This window comes from Stegostoma tigrinum, chromosome 3 (assembly GCF_030684315.1).
Source record: "Stegostoma tigrinum isolate sSteTig4 chromosome 3, sSteTig4.hap1, whole genome shotgun sequence".
In the NCBI taxonomy this organism is placed as follows: Eukaryota; Metazoa; Chordata; class Chondrichthyes; order Orectolobiformes; family Stegostomatidae; genus Stegostoma; species Stegostoma tigrinum.
This window is the reverse complement of record NC_081356.1, coordinates 52,158,474-52,181,531: the sequence shown is the minus strand read 5'-3', so window position 1 is coordinate 52,181,531 and position 23,058 is coordinate 52,158,474. Positions and strand designations below refer to the sequence as shown.

Here is a 23,058-nt window from a genome sequence, read left to right as displayed (position 1 = left end):
ACGATGTGATACCTTCCTTTACGGTACTGGGGTACTATTGGCTCACAGATGACCCAATGGAGAAAAATGCCCAATGGTGTACAGTCCCCAGACTTTGGCTGATGCAGAGTGCATACACACCCAGATAAAGGAGAAGGATTGACAGCCATCTTTGATGTGACAAAGTTCCACAAATACCTTTACAGACTTACATTTGTAATGGTGACAGATCACAAACCCCTACAGGAACAACTCAAAGAGCCAAAGGCCATGCAGCCCATAGCTTGAGATCAAATTCAGCGGTGGACTCTCATTCTAAGTGTACACAATCACAAATTACTGTCCAAAGAGGCCAAGTAACAAATGCAGATGACTTGAGTCACCTCCCGCTGGTTGAAACACCACCAGTGATACCAACACTGGAACAGTCTGTTCTGGTTTTAAACTTTCTGAACACCCATCGACAACATCAGACCATGGACGCAAGAAGATCCGGTCCTGGTAAAACTAAAACAGCTGGTGGTTATGGGGATATAAAAGGACCATCACAATCAGAATTCAAATCTTTCTGGACCAGGCGAAACCAGGTCACCATACAGGATGGCATTTTACTATGAGGAACAAGAATGAGTGTACCAAGCAAAGGTGACAACTAGATACTAGCTGAACTCCACCAGGGTCATCCAGGGTTGCCCACTGCTGTGTGTGCATCCTGCACACTACTACTGCGGGGGGTTACAGTTGTCACAACAATTGCAGTGATTCATTTGCTTTAGCTGCAGCTTCTCTCTCTATCAAACACCTGAATCTCGGTGGTTTGTTTTGTTTTGGTGGGGGTGTGGATCTTTGCTTTAGCTGTTCTCTGCTGTGGTCAAATTTATGCTCAAAAAGGATTTCAAACTTGTCCAAGTTTTTCATATTCCCATCACCTCTTCTGGAAATCTCAAACTTGGAAGCCATATTGAATTAGAAGGAAAACAGAAATTGCTGGAAAAGCTCAGCCAGTCTGGCAGCATGTGTGGAGAGAAATCAGAGTTAATGTTTCAGGTCAATTAACCCTTCCCCAGTTCTGAACTGAGGAAGGGTCACTTGACCTGAAACATTAACTCTGATTTCTCTCCACACATGCTGCCGGACCTGCTCAGCTTTACCAGAAAATCCTGTTTTTGTTTCTGGTTTATAGCATCTACAGTTCTTTCAGGTTTCACTTTGAGGTAGAAGGCCCTGGCTTCCTCAATGGTACAGATCTTGAGCTGCCATGGACTCCAGCACATCTACCACCTCCCCTGAACATTCCTCCCCTTCTGTGTCTAGATGGTTTACTTCAGGGAAGAAAAGTAGGTTTCAATTTTGGGTCATTTTCTTTTAAGGGTGGCCTTTGTGATGATCTATTAGCAACCTTTCAGTTCTGAAAGACTTTTGAAACGGTTTACTTTCTGGCCAACCCTCTTTCTTCAGATGCTTGCCTTATTTTTAAAATGCATTGATGGGATGAGGCCATCATTTATGACCTACCCCGATTTGATCAGAGGGTAATTAAGAGTCATCTGCATCACTGTGGGTTTGTGGTCACATGTAGGCCAGACCAGGTAAGGATGGCAGTTTCCCTCCTCAAAGGACATTGTTGTGATAATACTCTCATCTAATTATGAATGGAAGAGAAGCAACTATTTCAAACTCTGATGACCTCTCATGCAGTTGATTGTAAACTCGCACTACTTCTGTCCTGGTCCAGTTCCACTGGCTATCCATCATACAGCAGTGGACCTTGATATTAGTTATACAATCCTCTACAAACTCAATCTTCCTGCTCTGTGTGCTCTCCTCCTACTGGCAATTTTGACTGTGAATCATGATTATCTTTTGTCCTTTAGCTCTTTCACAGGTAACCATTCTTAGTGTTGATGCAGCCCTACCCTCTTCAATTCTCTTCACAAATGATGCTGCCTTCCTATGATCTAACTTGTTTCAAAGCAACATTTTATAAAACCTATTATTTTGATTGTGCTATTGTTGAAAGGGAGATGACCAAATGACCAACCAAAAATAATTATATATGCATCCCACTTAAACAACTACATAAAGTACGCATTTTAAAAAGGGACGATAAAAAAATTAAATAAAGAGAAACTGCGTCTCACAATTCCAGAGACCCAGGTTTGATTCCACCCTCGGGTGACTGTGTGGAGTTTGCACGTTCTCCCCATGTCTGTGTGGGCTACTTCTGGGTATTCTGGCTTCCTCCCACAGTCAAAAGATATACAGATTAGGTGGACTGGTCATGCGAAATTGTCCATAGTGACCAGGGATATGCAGGTTAGGTGGATTAGCCATGGGAGATGCAGGGTTAGTGGGATGCTCTTTTTTTTGGGGGAGGGGAAAGAGACGCAATGAGGACTCAGTGAGCCAAATGGCCTGCTTCCACACTGTAGGGATTCTGCGATTTTCATATCTTACACTGTCACTGTGTTAGCAGATTTACAAATTCTTAATACGTTTTATTATATTCACTTTCTTGTTGAACGTATTTATGAAACATAAGTTATGCTTCAAGAAATGAAATGAAAATTGTGTGAATCATTCAAAATGAGTTTGTGTAAATTCATGTTTCAGCAATAAACAGGAAATATATAGTGCCTTTAAAAATATAACATTGAACAAAAGAAACATATTTTCCTTCCAAGGTTTATGTAAAGTATCAAACATCTAACAGCTATTTGGTGAAGTGGAATCCCAGAAATAAATCGATACCCAAATCACAAACGTAAAGACTATAAGTGTGCACTCCTCATCTGACCCTATTATAAACAAATGGCTCTCAATACTCATTTTGAGAAACCCATTATCAGAAAACCTTGGAAGAGGGCTCTTTTACGTTATTATAACAAAATAAAGTCTTCAAAGGAAGCTTATAGAATTAAAATAGTAATCCTAAAGTGATGCAGTCAAGGTCTCATGGTGCCCACCAGTCATGGAAGGCCAGAAGTGCAACAATGGGAACCACATGATACCTTTCCAAGGTCACTTAGGCACAGACACAGTCACAGAAGAGACACATTCAGACAGGCTGAACGATCTACTCAACTACCCTTTGCCTGAATTAATTACTGACCATAGAGATAACAAGGTGTAGAGCTGGATGAACACAGAAGGCCAAGCAGATTTCTGAAGGAGGGTCGAGGCCAGAATCATCAGCCTTCCTGCTCCTCTGATGCTGCCTGGCCTGCTGTATTCATCCAGCTCTACACCTTGTTATCTCAGATTCTCCAGCATCTGCAGTTCCTACTATCTCTTAATTACTGACCACCTTGGTGAACTGCCTCTTCATTTCTTAGCAAATGAATTCAACAATTAAAACTTTAGCATTAAAGAACTAGCTCTTAATAGGGCACTTTAACAAAAAATACATAATCATAGGAGACTTAAAACCTAAAGTAAATATAATTGCTAGGTCTGATGATGTATTCCAACGGAAGGCCTCAAGTATATCACTGGACACCGTGGGCTGTCTCACGATGGAGTGCGGGCATGACCAGGAAAGAGAAGCAAGAGGTCAGGTCTAACATTCTTCTCCAAAGTCTTAAATGACTACCTCTGCCAAGCAAAAGAGTAGACCCTCAAAAAGGTCCCTCAACCTACCTTCAACACTGCAGGCTCATAGATTAAGGGTATGGGCTGAAATGGAAACAAATCATGCAGAGCAGTGTATTCAAATAAAAACAGCGGCTATATAGTAACACACCCTGTGTATATAGAGAACACTGCCATCAATTTACACAAATAACAAAAATCTTAAATTGGTACTATATATACAGCCTGCAGTTACCAAAATTCTTATCTAATTTTGACTTAATATAGTTTTGTTGCTGTGCAGTGTTCTGAAAAATGCAACCATTAGAATATTTTCTCGCTTATGAAAGATAAATTAATAAATACTATCTCTGAACACCTGCAGTACTAAGCTGAGAAATGGAAATGGAGCTTGAAAGAAGAATTAGTTCCATCTTCCCTTACATATTTCAGAGCCCTCTGAAATAAACTGCAGTAAAGGAATTTTCTACTTTGGCATCCCAAGCCAGCCTTTAAAGGAAATATGGTGGTGACTTGGCAAAAATATGGATGAATGGATAATTGGAGTTTTCAAAAAACAGCTGACATCGAGGCAGATGAGAAGATGACTAATAACTTTTGGAAGACTGCCAAGTTTAGGCTAGCTAACATTGCAAATTATTGAGTAATTATACAGGAAAGTAAAGCTTAATCTCATGCTATTACACCCTGACTGATGCTGCCTACTAAAACCAAACAAAAATGCTTTATCTGCAGTGATGGTGTTGCAATTGTCAGTGTGCCTGCCTCATTCTAACACTTAATTTGGAAATATACGGACAGAAGTACTCTCTTTCAAAGGTACTTTCTTTCAGCGAGTTTTGAGAAGATTTGTAGCTCAGGTTGAGGTTCTGGATGTAAGTTTGCTCGCTGAGCTGGAAGGTTCATTTTCAGATGTTTCGTCACCGTTCGAGGTAACATCAGTGAGCCTCTGGTGAAGCGCTGGTGTTATGTTTTAAACCGAACAGACTACATTGAGAAAGCAAATGCACTGCTTGCATATACCGACACTTACCAACAGGTGGCGATAGACCCGACACCACGAGAGAACAGAATCACAGCCTTACTCAAAAAACTTCAAAAATCTGGAGAATTAAACAAGAGAGACTTTCCAAAAAATGAAACCAGATGGATCCAACACACCACATTTCTACAGGCTACCCAAAATTCACAAACCACGAGCCCCCCTCAGACCCATAGTCTCGCTACCTGGAACACCAACGTACAGCTTAGCCAAGGAACTACACCAAAGGCTAAAACATCTAGTAGAAGACTCATGCCACTCTATTCACTCTACCCAAGAATTCCTGAACACCAAAGACACCAAGATAGAAGAGGATGAAATAATGGTCTCCTTTGACGTAACAGCCCTGTCACATCCATCAACATCAACCTGGCCAAAGAAACACTGACTACACTATTAGAAGAACCAAAGACACGTACACCAGACACCACCAACCTCATCAGCAAAGACAACATCATCAAGCTAGTGGGCCTAAGCCTTACCACCCACTTCACTTTCAAGAACAAACCCTATAGACAAACCAGCGGAACACCCATGGGATCTCCGATAGCAGAGGCAGTAATGCAGAGACTCAAACAAATAGCTCTGCCAATCATCCAACCCAAACTTTGGGTCTGCTACGTGGATGACACCTTTGTCATCACTACACAAAACAAATTAGAGGAAACCTTCAAGACCATCAATAATACCCTTACTGGCATAACATTCACAAAAAGAGGAGGAAAACAACAACAAACTGCCATTCCTAGATGTCACAGTACAGCGAACAGTCAATGGGGAACTTCACACCAGCGTCTACAGGAAAACAACACATACAGAAGCAACCATCCCAACACCCACAAAGAAAGCTGCATTAGAACATTATTTCAACGAGCCACCACACACTGCAGCACAGAGGAATTACGAAGAGCAGAAGAAAATCACCTATGCAGCGTATTCAAAAAGAACGGGTACCAAATGAACACAGTCCGCCGATTTCTGAGCAACAAACCCAAACAAACAGACAAAACGTGCCCAGAAACCATAACCACTCTCCCCTACGTCAAAGACATCTCGGAAATGACTGCCAGACTACTCAGACCTCTTGGCATCAGGGTAGCCCACAAACACAGAGGTGGCAGATGGAGTTCAACCTGGATAAATGCCAGGTGATGCATTTTGGAAGGTCGAATTTGAATGCTGAGTACAGGATTAAGGATAGGATTCTTGGCAGCGTGGAGGAACAGAGGGATCTTGGTGTGCAGATACATAGATCCCTTAAAATGGCCACCCAAGTGGACAGGGTTGTTAAGAAAGCATATGGTGTTTTGGCTTTCATTAACAGGGGGATTGAGTTTAAGAGTCGTGAGATCTTGTTGCAGCTCTATAAAACTTTGGTTAGACCGCACTTGGAATACTGCGTCCAGTTCTGAGCACCCTATTATAGGAAAGATGTGGATGCTTTGGAGAGGGGTCAGAGGAGGTTTACCAGGATGCTGCCTGGACTGGAGGGCTTATCTTATGAAGAGAGGTTGACTGAGCTCGGTCTCTTTTCATTGGAGAAAAGGAGGAGGAGAGGGGACCTAATTGAGGTATACAAGATACTGATAATGAGAGGCATAGATAGAGTTGATAGCCAGAGACTATTTCCCAGGGCAGAAATGGCTAGCACGAGGGGTCATAGTTTTAAGCTGGTTGGTGGAAAGTATAGAGGGGATGTCAGAGGCAGGTTCTTTACGCAGAGAGTTGAGAGAGCATGGAATGCGTTGCCAGCAGCAGTTGTGGAAGCAAGGTCATTGGGGTCATTTAAGAGACTGCTGGACATGCATATGGTCACAGAAATTTGAGGGTGCATACATGAGGATCAATGGTCGGCACAACATTGTGGGCTGAAGGGCCTGTTCTGTGCTGTACTGTTCTATGTTCTATGTTCTATGTTCTAAACACACCAACACACTAAAACAGCAGCTAATGAACTTAAAAGACCCTATACAGGCAACAAGCAAAACGAACATCATTTACAAAATACCTTGCAAGAGCTGTGACAAACACTACATTGGACAAACAGGCAGAAAGCTAGCCACCAGGATACATGAATATCAACTAGCCACAAAAAGACATGATCCACTATCACTAGTATCCTTACATACAGATGAGGAAGGACACCACTTTGATTGGGACAACACATCCATCCTAGGACAAGCCAAACAGAGACACGCACGAGGATTCCTAGAAGCATGGCATTCCAACCGGAACTCCATCAACAAACACATTGATTTGGAGCCCATCTACCACCCTCTGAGAAAAAGAACAGGAAATGACATCACCAACCCAAGGAAACCTAACCAGATAAATAGAAAGCAGGACATAATACCAGCACTTCACCAGAGGCTCACTGATGATGTTATCTAGAATGGTGACGAAACGTCTGAAAACGAACCTTCCAGCTCAGCGAAAAAACTTACATCCAGTACTTTCTTTCAAAATAGCAATACACTTTGCTGTATTTGAAAATGCAGCTGCATATGAGAATTTCTTTACACATCTTAATTGTTTCCATTCTGCCCTCCAATTCACATTTGAAATGGAAGCCCAATAAGCTCCCTTTCCTCAATGTCCTAGTTGAGAAATTGGCCAGGAATGCTTTATTATTTGTTACCGCAGACCTACCTTCAGTAGTCAGTATACGAGTTGGGATTCCTACAATTCCACATGTTATTAAATTGGCGTTATCAGAAACTTTATAGACAGGGTCTGAGCAATTTGTTAACCACACAAACTTCATATTGGAATAGAGAGCATCAAAGCCATCCTGCATGGTAACAACCAACCTGATTAGATTATTTCATAGAATCCCTACAGCGTGGAAACAGGCCCTTCGGCCCAACAAGTCCGCACCAAACCTCAGAGTCTATCACCCGGACCCATACCCCTAATAACCCACATAATCTACACATCCTTGAATACTACAGGCAAGTTAGCAAGGCCAATCCACCTAGCCTCCACATCTTTGGACTGTGGGAGGAAACCAGAGTACCTGGAAGAAACCCATGTAGACACCAGGAGAATTTGCAAACTCCACACATACAGTCACCCTAAGCTGGAATCAAACCACAGTCCCTGGTGATGTGAGGCAGCAGTCCTAAACACTGAACTATCATGCCACCCCAACTCATGAAAAGCCCTAAGGCCTTTGGTCTGAGTACTGAAAAATGCCCAAGACTACCACAGATTACTCTGGAAGGCTAAGGTATCTCAAAAGTTTGAGCAACAGGTAAAAATAACTATAATGCATTGCTGTTTTGCAAAAGCAATATAAACGGTATTCACACTAACAGAATGCTGCCAACCAAAAACGGTGTTTTGCCTGTCGCACAAACGACTAATTTCGTGCACTGATTTCAATGCCAATGTGATGTCAGGTATGCAGTTGATGCATCGTAAAGACGGTGGACCATGTCAAAATAACATGCCCCTTTGGCAGCTTGCAACAAACACGGCACTGACCATACCCAAGGGGCATGAGTTTGCAAAATTCTAAACATTGTCTAACATTGGACCTGATTCAGCAATTGGACAACATTTTTTTTTGTATAATCCTGAATGAGGAATTATGCTGTCAGCCAATTTAATATCATCAGTTGGGCTTGCAGTGTGATGTATTGATTGCATTGGAAGCTACCGATACTAATACATAGGGCCTTGTATTTTGCAGACAGAAAGAACATATACGTGCACTATGATAGTAGGAACTGCTGATGCTGGAGAATCTGAGATAACACTGTGTGAAGCTGGATGAACACAGCAGGCCAAGTAGCATCAGAGTAGGAAAATCGACGTTTTGGGTCGAGACCCTTCTTCAGAAATTTCTGAAGGGTCTCGACTCGAAACGTCAACTTTCCTGCATCTCTGATACTGCAGGCCCTGCAGTGTTCATCCAGCTTTACACCGTGCTATCTCATATACATGCACTGTGTCCATTTTAATTCAAAATAGGTTACACCTATTCGCTGGTTCATATTACACTGCAATGCCCATATGTGCCTGGTTTAAAACTCAACAAGGACTGGCTATTAACTATCAATCAACATTAAATTGGTGCATTCTCCATTGCGACACTGATCAATCAGAATCCAAGCCAACCAATCGGCACTTGCCTCTCATCCAACTTAACTTTGGTTTTCTCCTCAAATTGGTCTTCTTCTGAAATATCCTAATGAATGCAAGGCAAAAAGCTTTGACAAAAATATGTCTTTTTTCAGTAATACTCAAGTTCTGTACAATCAAATAACTAGCTGATGAATATGGCTTCTAAAGGGCAATCATTTCAAACATTGCTGTTGCAAGAGGTCCTCAGTAGTATCTTTCACCTCACCATTTTTAAGAATGACCCTGCCTCCAACAAAAGGTCAGAAGTGAGAATGCTCAGTGATGATCGCACCATGTTTCTTTCCATTCACAGTTCTTCAAATAGTAGCCCCAATGGTAAAGTAGCCTGTCTCCATACTCAGCAACACCGCAACAACATTCAGGCTTGGGTTCAACATGGCAATGAACACTCATACTACAAATGTGCCAGGCAATGGCCATCTCCAACAAAGGAGTATTTAAGTATTTTCCCTGGATTTTCAATAACATTATGACAACTACATGCTTCACTATCTGCTTCTTTGGGGCTACTACTGACAAGAACCTTAATAGAATCTGAATCTGGTGGAGCAGGTCCAATGGCATTATCCAGTTCCTATGCTCTAAAATCAGTCAATTTTTACTATAGCGATAAGCACAGGCCAAAAGCATGGAATCTTGTTATGAGCAACTCACTGCCTGTCCACTATCAACATGGCACAGGTAAGGAGTATGATGGAATTCTCTGCCCTTGCTTGGATGAGCACAGCTCCAACAACATTCAAGAATCTACGATCCAAGTCAAAACTGCTGGCTTGATCAGCACCTCATTCAGCACCTTAAGGATTCACTAGCTAGGCTGCTGGTGCAAAGAAGCAGCAGTGTGGCCCCTATGTAAAATGCACTACAGCAATTTGTCAAAGCTCCTGACACAATACCTTCCAATCTGCAACCTACACCACCTAAAGCAAATATAATCAATGGAGGGGAAATTGCAGGTGTGCAAGGCATACATCATCCTGACTGAAATATATCGCCATTGTTTCACTGTCACTGGTCAAAATCTTGGAAGTTTTTTCCCCTATGGTCGATGTAAGCAGAACACATTCACAACAGTTATTCAAGAAGGTGGCTCACCACCACATTCTCAAGGGAAACTAAGCATGAATAACAAATGTTAGCCTTGCCAGTATCAATCACTTCCAATGTTAGAATGAAAAATTATGTGTCAACTTAATATCAGATACATATTCCCACCAGACATGATAAAGGTTACAAACCCAGAGAATGGTATGGCTATAGTACTGAAGATATAGAGTCAGAGACCCTACAACGTGGAAACAGGTCATTTGGACCAACAAGTCCACACTGCCCCTCTGAAGTGCATCCCACCCAGACCCATTTCCCTATTCCTGCATTTTTCATGTCTAACCCACATAACCTAAACATTCCTGGACACTATGGAGCAATTTAGCATGGCCAATCTACCTAACCTGCACATCTTTGGAAAGTGGAAGGAAACTGGAGCACCTAGAGAAATCCCACACAAACATAGGGAGAACATGAAAACTTCACACAGGCAGTCACCCGAGGAATCCAACACAGGTCCCTGGCACTGTGAGGCAGCAGTGCCAACCACCGAGCCACCGTGTGACCCATTACATGCTCCAAAACTAGCTGTCTTCCTCACCAGGCTTTTCCAATAGAGCTGCAACACTGGTATTTACATGGAAATATTGAAAATTGCCCAGGTATTTCCAGTCTACAAAAATGAAGACAAATCCAAATCATTCAGGACAGCAAGGCAGCTTTTGAATGATCAACAAAATCCTAGAAAAACAAGGTCAGTGGAATTAGAGGAAAACTCCCCACTGATTGGAGTCATAGCAAGCACAAAGGTTGATGAATGTAGTTGTTGAAGATCAATGTTTGGGGCAGCACAATGGATCAGTGGTTAGGCTACTGCCTCACACTGCCAGGGACTCAAGAGTTGATTCCGGTCTCGTGCAACTGTCTGTGTGGAGTCTGTTAATGGCTCATCCGATTGTGACCTCATCTCTATTTTGCTGCCTGAGGAATGAGAAAACATTCATCCTCATCTCCAACTTAAGTAGCAGACCAATTGTTTTTTAAAGCTGCATGCTTAGTCCTACCCTCTCCAAAACGGTGAAACATCCTTTTATTATCCAGCCTGTCACTTCATCTCAGGATCATACAGAAATCCATCAGATTAGTAAACTCTCATGTTAAAAGTTACAAAAATGATAATAAAAGCATAAAACACATTAGGTGTTACAACGAGTCAAGTTATGTAATGTGTTGGCATAGATGCAGCATAACCTTTAACAAAATGCCTGACCATGACAACAGGGTGGTACAGTGGCTAGCACTGCTGCCTCACAGGGCCAGAAACCCAGGTTCAATTCTGGCCTCGGGCAACTGTGTAGAGTTTGCACATTCTCCCTGTGCTTGCATGGGTTTCCTCAGGGAGCTCCAGTTTCCTCCTACGTTCCAAAGATGTGCAAGTTAGGTGGATTGACCGTGCTAAATTGCAGTAGCGTCCAGAGATGTGCAGGCTAGGTGAGTTGGCCATGGGAAATGCAGGGATAGGGTAGGGGGAGGGCCGAGATGGGATGCTGTTCAGTGGGGTGATGTGTACGCAATAGGTCAAATGGCATTCTTCCACACCAGAGGAATTCTATGATTCTATGAATAATTTCAGTCTAACCACATCACTGCAGGAGTTCCAACTTAGTGCCCAGACTCAACTATCTTCAGCTGCACCATCAATAACATTCTCTCCATCATTGATAATCATCATTCATGATTCCTCTGATACTGAAGTATTCCACAATAATATGCAGCAACAACTGGACAACATCCAAGGAGTGGGAACACAAGTGTCAGGCAAAATCCATCTCAAACAAAACAGAATTGGACAAATTCTCAACTACCGTTGCAAAATCACCCACTATCAGCACCTGGTTCAGTTTCTGGCCAGTCATATAAATACAGTTCTTACAATAGCTAGTCCGAGGTTTGGAATTATGTAGCAAGTAACTCAGTTCCTCTCTCCACAATGAATATCCATCATCTACAACATATAAATAATGAGTATGGTGGAATACTGTCCATTTAATTAGATGGATGCAGCTTCAACAACTCTCAATAAGTTCATCATCATCTGGAAAAAGCAGCCCACTTAACTGGCACACTATCACCGTATTCAAATTTACTCCCTTTGAACACAAGGCAGCATTATGTAACATCTACAAGAGGCAGCAACTCACCAGAGCTCCTTCGGCATATTTTCCAAACCCAGAAGTTCCATAACCTAACAGGACAAAAATGGATGCATAGGAACACAGTCACCTTAAAGTATCTCTCCAAGCTGCAAGCCATCCTAATTTGGAATTATATTGTCACTCTTTCACCATTACTGGACCAAAATCCTGGAACACTGTTCCTAACAGTGCTATGAGTATATCTACATCCCACAGACTGCAGCAATTCAAGGCGGCAGCTCATCACTTCCTTCCTAAAGGCAATTAGGGATAAGCAAGAAATGATAGATTAGCCAGCAAAACAAATATCCCATGAACGACTTTTTAAAATGTTAATTAAAAGCCAATCTTAGTGATAGTTACCCAGGCTGGTATCACTACTGTTGCAAAACTTAACTAGCTCACTAAAGCCCTGGGTAAATGGAACTTTATGTCATTATCCCACATGTGACTCAAAATCCACACATTTGGATAATCTAAACTGTCTTCTGCAATGTACCAGCCAATCACCCAATCAGGGACAGAGAACAAATGCTGACATCACCAGCGATGCAAATATCCCATGAACTGGATTAAGAAAAACCTGTACCAACCTCCTTCATGCCGAATATTCACAACAGGAAAAAACCTTTCATCCTTTGAATTTTGGTTATCCTTTAATCTTTTGAGGTAAAACTATCCATTTTTAAAACATTGATTCTCAGGATATGCCATTGTTTTGCCTGAATCTGCTGAATAGGAGGAAGAGGAGTAGTCCATCCTGTTTTACTCTTGATATATTTCATTGCAGCAGTTTGATTCACGGTATCCAAACTCGATTCTTCAAATTATTAGTACCGAGCTCTAGATATTTAAAAATACAAATCATGGAACTTGAAGATTATTGGTCTGTATTTACTGCCCATGCCTAGCTGACCTCGACAGGATGGCAGTGAACCGCTGTGCTCTGTGTGGTTAAAACATTTACACAGCAATATATAGGTTATTCCAGGATTGATGCAACAACCATGAAAGAACAAAAAGATATTTCCAAATCAGAATGGTGTATACAGTCGAGATGGAAAAATTCCCATTTGCTATCTGTTCTGGTCTTTCTGGTGGTAGAGTTACAGTTTTGAGAAGGACTATCAAAAAGTCTTGAGAAATTGCTACAGTGCTTTCTTGTTAATACTGCTAGTCGTACAGGAACTAAATGGTTAAGCTGTTAGTTGGAGCGTCAATTAAGTGGCCTAGCGTGCCCTGCATCTTGAATGTCCTTGAAGCTGCATTCTTTCCGGAAAGTGGAAATTACTAATGCAATAATAGCTCCACTGCATGTGCATATTTAATCCAATTCTACACAACATTTTAATAGCTTGTTCCTGAAATATTTTGTTACAATCAGCTTTTGCATTCCCATAATTAAAGGACTATTAAGTCAAGAAAGGTCATCATTCATCGCAAACTCATTCTTACCAATACAGAGTACTTTCAATTTAATTCGGTCGTTATCGACTGCATTTTGTTTTCAACATAAATATGATACAATACCAAATTATGAAATAAAACACGTTATATTGTATACAAAGACTTTGCAAAAGCAGACTACTGCTTTTGGTCGATTGCTTTATCAGTGCAAGTTCAACATAAGCAAGTGATATTTCAATTTTTTTATATTCATTATAATAATTCCTAGTTTTTAAAATAGAGATCACTACTTACCTAGCTCATTAATTAAACTTCTTGCTTTGGAAACAAATGGACCAACTTCACTTGGCCGCATTTTGGCTCGTTCTTTCAAATCAGCACCTGAAAAACAGGAAACCCATCAATGCAATCTTACACTTGTAATTTGAACAGCAATTCACAAAATGACTGTTCCAAATAAATCCAATTCTTCAGCTAATTCAATCTCCAATTACAGTTAAAATTCTCCAGTTCTGGAATCTTCATTAATTTTCTCTCTACACACTATGTGTGATCACGTTCTTCCTATCATAAAGTGATCAGAACTGTATGCTGTACTCTTCTGCAATGCAACCAGTGCTTTATGCAAACCACACTTCCAAAATAATTCATTGGTTTTCAGCCCTTTACAGACTTTGAGGTTGCGGAAAGATCTGGAAACCAAATAAGCACGGTCTGCATAAAACACTGAATAGGCCACAGCAAAGCCCTGCATTCATTTCAGGTCACCTTATGATAGGAAGGTTTTTCCTTTTATGAACATAACCTCCTCCTTCTTGTATTCTATGTCTCCTGTAACAAAGGAACATATTCTACATGCCTTTGTAAGTACCATCCCTACCATCCTGTTGCCTTCAGGAATTTGAGCTAACTTTCCTCTATTTGTCTTCATTTCTCAATATCCTTCAATACACTGAGGAACTCTTAGTGACATCCCTGGATTGAGATGACTGACATCTAACAACCACAGTCGTCATCCTTTCTGCTAGACATTACTCTAGTGGTGAATCCTCACTGCAACTCCCCACTACAAACCACACACCCCACCCCCATCCCTCGAATTCCATGAACTCCAATTTTGCTGGGGCTCCATGGTACCCAATTTGATCAAATGTTGCCTTGATGTCAATGACATCTACATGGCTGTGGTAAAACCCAAACTGCATGTCAGTAAACAGGTTATTGCTAAGCAAATGCTACTTGATGGGACTTCAAATGACCTCTTCAATCACTATTCTCAAATTTGGGGGCACATAACTTTTGTAATATTCAGCCTTTTCTTGATATCATGTAGAGTGAATCAAATTGGCTGAAGACTTGCCTCTGAGAGGCTGGAAATCCCAAGAGCAGGTCAACGTGGATCATCTACTTGGCACTTCTAGGTGAAGTTGGACAAGAATATCTTTTGTCCTGATGTGTTGGTCTCCATCACTACTGAGGATAGGGCGACTTGTACAACCCTCCCCCCACCCCCCCTTAGTTGTCTAATGGTCCACAACCATTCAGATTAATGTGTCAAGAATACAGAACTTAGATCTGATCCATTGGTGTCAGATCACTTAGCTTTATCAGATGCTGCTTCTGATGTTTAGGACGCAGGCAAGTCCTGTGTTGTCACTTTACCAAAATATGTAATATTTAGGTATGCCTGGTGTTGGTCCTGGGTGCCCTCTTGAACTCCTTATTGAAATATGAGAGTGATCTCCCATCTTGGCTTTAATGATAGAGTAGAAGATATATCAGGCAATGAAGTTACAGATTGAGATCAAATCCAATTCTGCTACAGTAGGCCATGGTACCTCATGCTCAGTCTTGAGTTGCTAGATCTGTTCAAACTCCATCCCATTTGGCATGACACACGTACTGTGCAATCCAAAGAAGCTTAATTTCAACAGATTAGACTTCTCTCCAAAATGGCAATGCAGCCATCATTCCTAACAATACCATCATGGACAGATGCCTCTGCAACAGGTGGACTGGTGAGGGAAAAGTCAAGTACGTTTTTCCTTTTTTTGGTTCCTTCGCCAATTGCTGCAGACTCAGTCTATCAGCCATGTTCTTCAAGACTCAGTCATTTTGGTTGATTGTACTACTCTTGAAAACAGAAGTTGATGTGCCCCACCCAGACAATATTCTGTACCTTTGCCACCCAGTGCTTCCTCCAAATGATGTTCAACATGGAACACAATCAACAGGTAGTTTCTTTACCTATGATTGAGCTGATGTAATGAGATTTCATGGGGTCTGGAGTCAATGTGAAAAATCACCCAGGGCAACTCCCTCCCAACTGTAAAGCACTTCACTGTCACCTCTGCTGACAAGGCAGGGCAATGGTGGTGGCCAAAACATTGTCTATAAGCTGTCATTCATTACACTGTTGCTTGATTAGTCTGTAGGAAAGCTCTCCCAATTTTGGCACAAGACTCTGAATATTAGTAAGGAGAATTTTGCAACTTAAACAGGGCTGGACTTGTCATTGCCATTTCCAGTACCTCGATCAATGTCAGGTGGTCAATCTATCCTTTCTTATTCAAGTCTTTAGACTTTAGTTAACTTAATGGCAGTTTTTGATGCAGCTGAGTGGCTTGGTAGGCCATTTCAGAAGGAATTAGGAGTCAACAACATTGCTATGGGTCAGGCTAGGTAAGGGTAGGAGATATTTTCTTCCCCCTAACAGACATCAAGAAACCATATGAATGATTCCTCTGATTGCTGTTTGGCCTGTAGTGTTGATCCAGCCCTACACCTTGTTATCTCATGAATTTTTATGCATGTCAACAGTAGTTACAATCTAGCATTGTGGGATTCAAATCTATTTTCCCCAGAGTATTTGAAAAGAGCTCTGGATCACGAGTCCAGTGACACTACCACTATGCCACCACTTTACACTAAATTACACCCAATCTAACAATGTCATAGTCTATAAGTGAGAATCTCTCAGCCTTGCATGAGGTCCTGTTGGGATCAGAAGCAACATATCTGTCTCAGATATTTTTAAGTAATTATACCCAACTAGTCAAATGTAACCTGTATCCATCATTATCATAACATTATAAACTACTTCCTGTTGTTATGCAGCCTCGCCTAGGGTCTTTCCCCTACCACTGATAATTGTAGACTCTAAATTTAGTGGCAAGAGAGGGGGGCTAGTGGCAAGAGAGGGGGGCTAGTGGCAAGAGAGGGGGGCTAGTGGCAAGAGAGGGGGGCTAGTGGCAAGAGAGGGGGGCTAGTGGCAAGAGAGGGGGGCTAGTGGCAAGAGAGGGGGGCTAGTGGCAAGAGAGGGGGGCTAGTGGCAAGAGAGGGGGGCTAGTGGCAAGAGAGGGGGGCTAGTGGCAAGAGAGGGGGGCTAGTGGCAAGAGAGGGGGGCTAGTGGCAAGAGAGGGGGGCTAGTGGCAAGAGAGGGGGGCTAGTGGCAAGAGAGGGGGGCTAGTGGCAAGAGAGGGGGGCTAGTGGCAAGAGAGGGGGGCTAGTGGCAAGAGAGGGGGGCTAGTGGCAAGAGAGGGGGGCTAGTGGCAAGAGAGGGGGGGCTAGTGGCAAGAGAGGGGGGCTAGTGGCAAGAGAGGGGGGCTAGTGGCAAGAGAGGGGGGCTAGTGGCAAGAGAGGGGGGCTAGTGGCAAGAGAGGGGGGCTAGTGGCAAGAGAGGGGGGCTAGTGGCAAGAGAGGGGGGCTAGTGGCAAGAGAGGGGGGCTAGTGGCAAGAGAGGGGGGCTAGTGGCAAGAGAGGGGGGCTAGTGGCAAGAGAGGGGGGCTAGTGGCAAGAGAGGGGGGCTAGTGGCAAGAGAGGGGGGCTAGTGGCAAGAGAGGGGGGCTAGTGGCAAGAGAGGGGGGCTAGTGGCAAGAGAGGGGGGCTAGTGGCAAGAGAGGGGGGCTAGTGGCAAGAGAGGGGGGCTAGTGGCAAGAGAGGGGGGCTAGTGGCAAGAGAGGGGGGCTAGTGGCAAGAGAGAGGGGCTAGTGGCAAGAGAGAGGGGCTAGTGGCAAGAGAGAGGGGCTAGTGGCAAGAGAGAGGGGCTAGTGGCAAGAGAGAGGGGCTAGTGGCAAGAGAGAGGGGCTAGTGGCAAGAGAGAGGGGCTAGTGGCAAGAGAGAGGGGCTAGTGGCAAAAGAGAGGGGCTAGTGGCAAAAGAGAGGGGTTAGTGGCAAAACAATATCTCAACTACCCAGAGTTCAACACAACGTGTAGTACATTACCAGCAGTGTGATTACCATTTCTCATTCCTGTTTTTGATGCATACAGCCTGATATAGCAATGCTCCTGAACATTGAAACTATGTTTTTTCTCAATATTGTAACTTCCTCCGCGCGTTTATTTTTCCTATTCTCACCTAATCCTTTCTGAAAATCCATGATGATGATGATGATCATCATGATGATGATGATGATGATCATGATGATGATGATGATCATGATGATGATGATGATCATGATGATGATGATGATCATGATGATGATGATGATGATGATCATGATGATGATGATCATGATGATGATGATGATGATGATGATGATGATGATGATGATGATCATGATGATCATGATGATGATGATCATGATGATGATGATGATCATGATGATGATATCTTTTATAATATCTTCTGCATATGTTTATCTGCTGCATCAGCTCTATATTACTATATTCACAAGACTCGATAATTTGAAGTACACAGCATTTAGTAAAACCCTCTTGCTGTATACTTTCTAATCTTCTGTTCCCTTTGCCTTTCTCTCACATACTGAGAGAGATCTACAGCATGGGAAAAGGCTGCCAAACCATCACATTGCACCAGTCAAAAACAATCGCGTAACTTTCCTAAGTGATAATGGGAACCGCAGATGCTGGAGAATCCAAGATAACAAAGTGTGAAGCTGGATGAACACAGCAGGCCAAGCAGCATCTCAGGATCACAAAAGCTGACCGTTCTGATGAAGGGTCTAGGCCCGAAACGTCAGCTTTTGTCTGCCTAACTTTCCTAATCCTATTTTCCAGCATTTGGCCCTTGTGTACATAGGCATTAAATTTCTACCTTTCACTTTTTAAATTAATTCACATGATGAGGGTGTCACTGGCAAGGCCAGCATTTACGGCCCAAGGGGGCAGTTAAGAATCAACCACGTTGCTGAGGGTCTGAAGTCATATCTAGGCCAGAGCAGTTAAGGATGATATTAGTGAACCAGATGTGTTTTTCCAATATTGGTAATGGATTCATGCTCCTTATTAGACAATTTTCTAGCTTTGCTTCTCTCCCTTCTAAATCTACAGATTATCAATCTCTGCCAAAGTAGGTTAGTCTCTCCCTAACAGCACTAGAAATTTCACCATAGTGATGCTGATTTCAGCCCTATGTAGCTACAAAATATCTGGCCTGTGTATTTCCCATCTGTCCGAAAGCCAGTTGCAGTGCTCTAAAATCTGAAGTCCTTTCACCTGCACCATCTCTCCAGCCGTGCATTTATATGTACTGTCCACTTGTTTCTGCAATTACAGGTACAAGAATATGACAAGGTTGCCAATGCTCCTGGATTGGCCGGAAGTATACTGGAATCAGCATCAATCTTCTATGACCAAATAAAGTATTCCAGGGGATTATAAACTGTGCCAATTGATCATTCAGCACCTCACTGTTAGGTCAAATACATGGATGTGCTGAGTGTATGGCTCAGCGGAGTCACAGCATGTGCTAAAACCTTGGGAAAGATATCACCAAGGTGACGCAGAAACTGGCAGTACCACAATCTCCCCACTGCAGATAAAAACCCTGGTAATCCAGTGAGAGGTACTCTAGGTGTTGCTGTACGTGGCACAGGTCTGGCCTATTTCCTGAGCCACCTTCCTCTTTAAGTGGAGGTCAAAGATAGACAGTGCCTGCAGGGGCATCATGTGCAAAACCCTGGATATGGATGCAATAAAGTATCCAATGCCGCTCTCATCCTAATAGACATCTTGTGTGTAGTTGCATCAAGCTGTGTGCAGAACCTTAGTATGCAACCTATAAGTGTCACTGCGTACGGAGGTTCCACCTGCCCCTGTGCTATGAAGGATGGGGCTGGCCTCATTACCACAAAACACTCCATAAATTGTTGGATCTTTCTACATCACCAGTCCCTCAAAGAAAAATTTGCAAAGCAAAATACTTTTGATAGAGAGTGGTCATCAGGTTAGTGGTCAGCACAGAACTCAAGACTCTGCAGGAAAAAGGAGATGGCTGATCCTGTCAGTAATTCCCTGAGGAGACAGTCAAAGTCATGTGGCAGAATGCCTCATCATCAGAACTTTCCAACAAGCATCAAAATGAAATTTGATTGAAAACATCAAATGCTCATGATCACAGTGGGTGAGGCAGCATCCATGAAGAGAGAGGCACTGAACAAAATTCTGGACTTAATATTCAGTACAACACCTTCAAATTACGAAACAACTCCCATTCCTTCCTTTTCTATTAGCTTTACTTGTTACATTCTCTTTCACCACGCCTTCTCTCTCCTCCCTTCACCGCAGTCATACTATCTGTTCTTTCAAGTCGAATAGTTAGGTGCACTATTATTCTACCATGCTCACATTCGCATCACTTAATATTAACTATCAACATCCTTTCTCCCTCTGCATTCTCCACTCCAAACCCCCCCTCGATCTACAGCATAAATGCCACCCGCTCCACGCTTAACATCAGCTCTGTTGAAATGTTAGCTTTCTCTCTCTCAACACATGCAGTCTGACCTGCTGTAATCGCCAGCATTTGAGAGAGATAATGGGAACTGCAGATGCTGAAGAATCCGAGACAACAAAGTGTGGCCCAAGATGAACACAGCGGGCCAAGCAGCATCTTAGGAGCACAAAAGCTGATGTTTCAGGCCTAGACCCTTCATCAGGAAAGGAGGATGGGGAGAGGGTTCTGAAATAAATTGGGAGAGAGGGGGAGACGGATCGAAGGTGGATAGAGGAGAAGAAAGGTAGAAAGGAGACAGACAGGTGAAAGGGGCGGGGATGGAGCCTGTAGAGGTGAGTAAAGATGGGGAGGTCGGGAGGGGAATAGGTCAGTCCAGGGAGGATGGACAGGTCAAGCAGGTGGGATGAGGTTAGGTGGTAGGGAATGGAGGTGTGGCTTGACTTGGGAAGAGGGGATAGGTGAGAGGAAGAACAGGGGAGGGAGGCAGGGACAAGCTGGGCTGGTTTTGGTATGCAGTGGGGGGGGGGGGGCAGATTTTGAAGCTAGTGAAATCCACATTGATACCATTGGGCTGCAGGGTGCCTAAGCAGAATATGGGTTGCTGTTCCTGCAACATTCGGGTGGCATCATTGTGGCAATGCAGGAGGCCCAGAATGGACATGTCGTCTAAGGAATGCGAGGGGGAGTTGAAATGGTTTGCGGCTGGGAGGTGCAGTTGTTTGTTGCCACACCAGGTACAGCAGGTGCAATATACCACATTGGCAGATGTGCAGGTGAACATCTGCTTGATGGGGAATGTCATCTTGGGGCCTGCGATGTAGGTGAGGGAGGTGGTGTAGGGGCATGTGTAGTACTTCCTGTGGTTGCAGGGGAAGGTGCTGGGTGTGGTGAGGTCGGATGGGAGTTTGGAGTGGACAAGGAAGTCCCAGAGAGCGCGGTCTTTCTGGAAGGCAGACAAGAGTGGGGATGGAAAAATGTCTTTAATCGGTGGGGTCGGATTGTAGATGGCGGAAGTGTTGGAGGATGTTATATCCGGAGGTCAGTGGGGTGGTACTTGAGGATGAGAGAGATTGTCTTTTGGCAGTTATTGCGGGGACGGGGTGTGAGGGATGAGTTACAGTAAATGCGGGAGACACGGTCGAGGGTAGATGGTGCAGTGACCTTTATGTTGCTGAGGGCAGATGCCAACTCTCCGACACCACCTCCTACAGCTGCCTGGATGACAACCCCATCCCCAAACACCAAACTATCATCTCCCAAACCATCCACAACCTCATCACCTCAGGTGACCTCCCACCCACAGCCTCCAACCCCATTGTTACCCAACCCCACACCACCCGTTTCTATCTCCTTCCCAAAATCCACAAACCTGCCTGCCCTGGTCGACCTATTGTCTCAGCCCATTCCTGCCCCATCGAACTCATCTCCACCTATCTGGATTCCATTTTCTCCCCTTTGGTCCATGAACTCCCCACATAATTCCGTGACACCACCCACACCCTCCACCACTTCCAATTCCCTGGCCGACAACACCCCATTTTCACCATGGACGTCCAGTCCCTACACACCTGTATTCCTCATGCAGATGGCCTCGAGGCCCTCCGCTTCTTGTCCCGCAGGCCTGACCAGTCACCCTCCACCGGTGCCCTCATCCGCCTAACCAAACTCGTGCTCACCCTCAACAACTTCTCTTTCGATTCCTCCCACTTCCTACATACTAAAGGGGATGGCCATGGGTACCCACATGGGCCCAAGCTATGCCTGTCTCTTTGTAGGTTACGTGGAACAGTCCCTCTTTCGCACCTACACAGGCCCCCAAACCCCATCTCTTCCTCCGTTACATTGATGACTGTATCGACGCCGCCTCTTGCTCCCCAGAGGAGCTCGAACAGTTCATCCACTTCACCAACACCTTCCACCCCAACCTTCAGTTCACCTGGGCCATCACCAACACATCCCTCACCTTCCTGGACCTCTTAGTCTCCATCTCAGGTAACCAGCTAGAAACTGATGTCCATTTCAAGCCTACTGACTCCCACAGCTACCTCGAATACACCTCCTCCCACCCACCCTCCTGCAAAAATTCCATCCCCTATTCACAATTCCTCCGCCTCCGCCTCATCTGCTCCGAGGATGAGGCATTCAACTCCCGCACATTCCAGATGTCCACATTCTTTAAGGACCGCAATGCTCCCCCCGCAGTGGTCGAGAACACCCTTGACCGCATCTCCCGCATTTCCCGCAACACTTCCCTCACACCCCGCCCCCGCCACAACCGCCCCAAGAGGATCCCCCTCATTCTCACAGACCACCCCACCAACCTCCGGCATCATCCTCTGACACTTCCACCATCTACAATCCGACCCCACCACCCAAGACATTTTTCCATCCCCACACTTGTCTGCCTTTCGGACAGACCACTCTCTCAGTGACTCCCTTGTCCGCTCCACACTCCTCCACCCCCACCACACCCACCACACCTGCACCTTTCCCTGCAACTGCAGGAAGTGCTACACTTGCCCCCACATCTCCTCCCTCACCCCCATCCTAAGCCCCAAGAAGACTTTCCACATTAAGCAGATGTTGACCTGCACATCTGCCGATGTTGTACACTGTATCCACTGTACCCAGTGTGGCTTCCTCTACATTGGGAAAACCAAGCAGAGGCTTGGGGACCGCTTTGCAGAGCACCTCCGCTCGGTTCGCAATAAACAACTGCACCTCCCAGTCGCAAACCATTTTAACTCCCCCTCCCATTCTTTAGACGACATGTCCAACATGGGCCTCCTGCAGTGCCACAATGATGCCACCCGAAGGTTGCAGGAACAGCAACTCATATTCCACTTGGGATCCATGCAGCCCAATGGTATCAATGTGGACTTCACAAGCTTCAAAAACTCCCCTTCCCCCCCCCCACCGCATCCCAAAACCAGCTCAGCTCATTCTCCCC

The 23,058-nt window shown here is 44.1% G+C and overlaps 1 protein-coding gene across 6 annotated transcripts in view; it reads right to left on the bottom strand.

Annotated features, from left to right (window-relative positions):
- auh (AU RNA binding protein/enoyl-CoA hydratase) overlaps positions 1-23,058 on the bottom strand; it is a 307,577-nt gene that overhangs the window by 184,221 nt on the left and 100,298 nt on the right. For 4 of the 6 annotated variants that reach the window (XM_048527083.2, XM_048527084.2, XM_048527081.2 and 1 more), the window contains one exon: positions 13,705-13,791. The exons of the other annotated variants lie outside the window; for them this stretch is intronic. In XM_048527083.2, the coding sequence (XP_048383040.1) occupies positions 13,705-13,791 (87 nt within the window). The remainder of the gene's footprint in view (positions 1-13,704; positions 13,792-23,058) is intronic. 6 annotated transcript variants of the gene reach the window in all.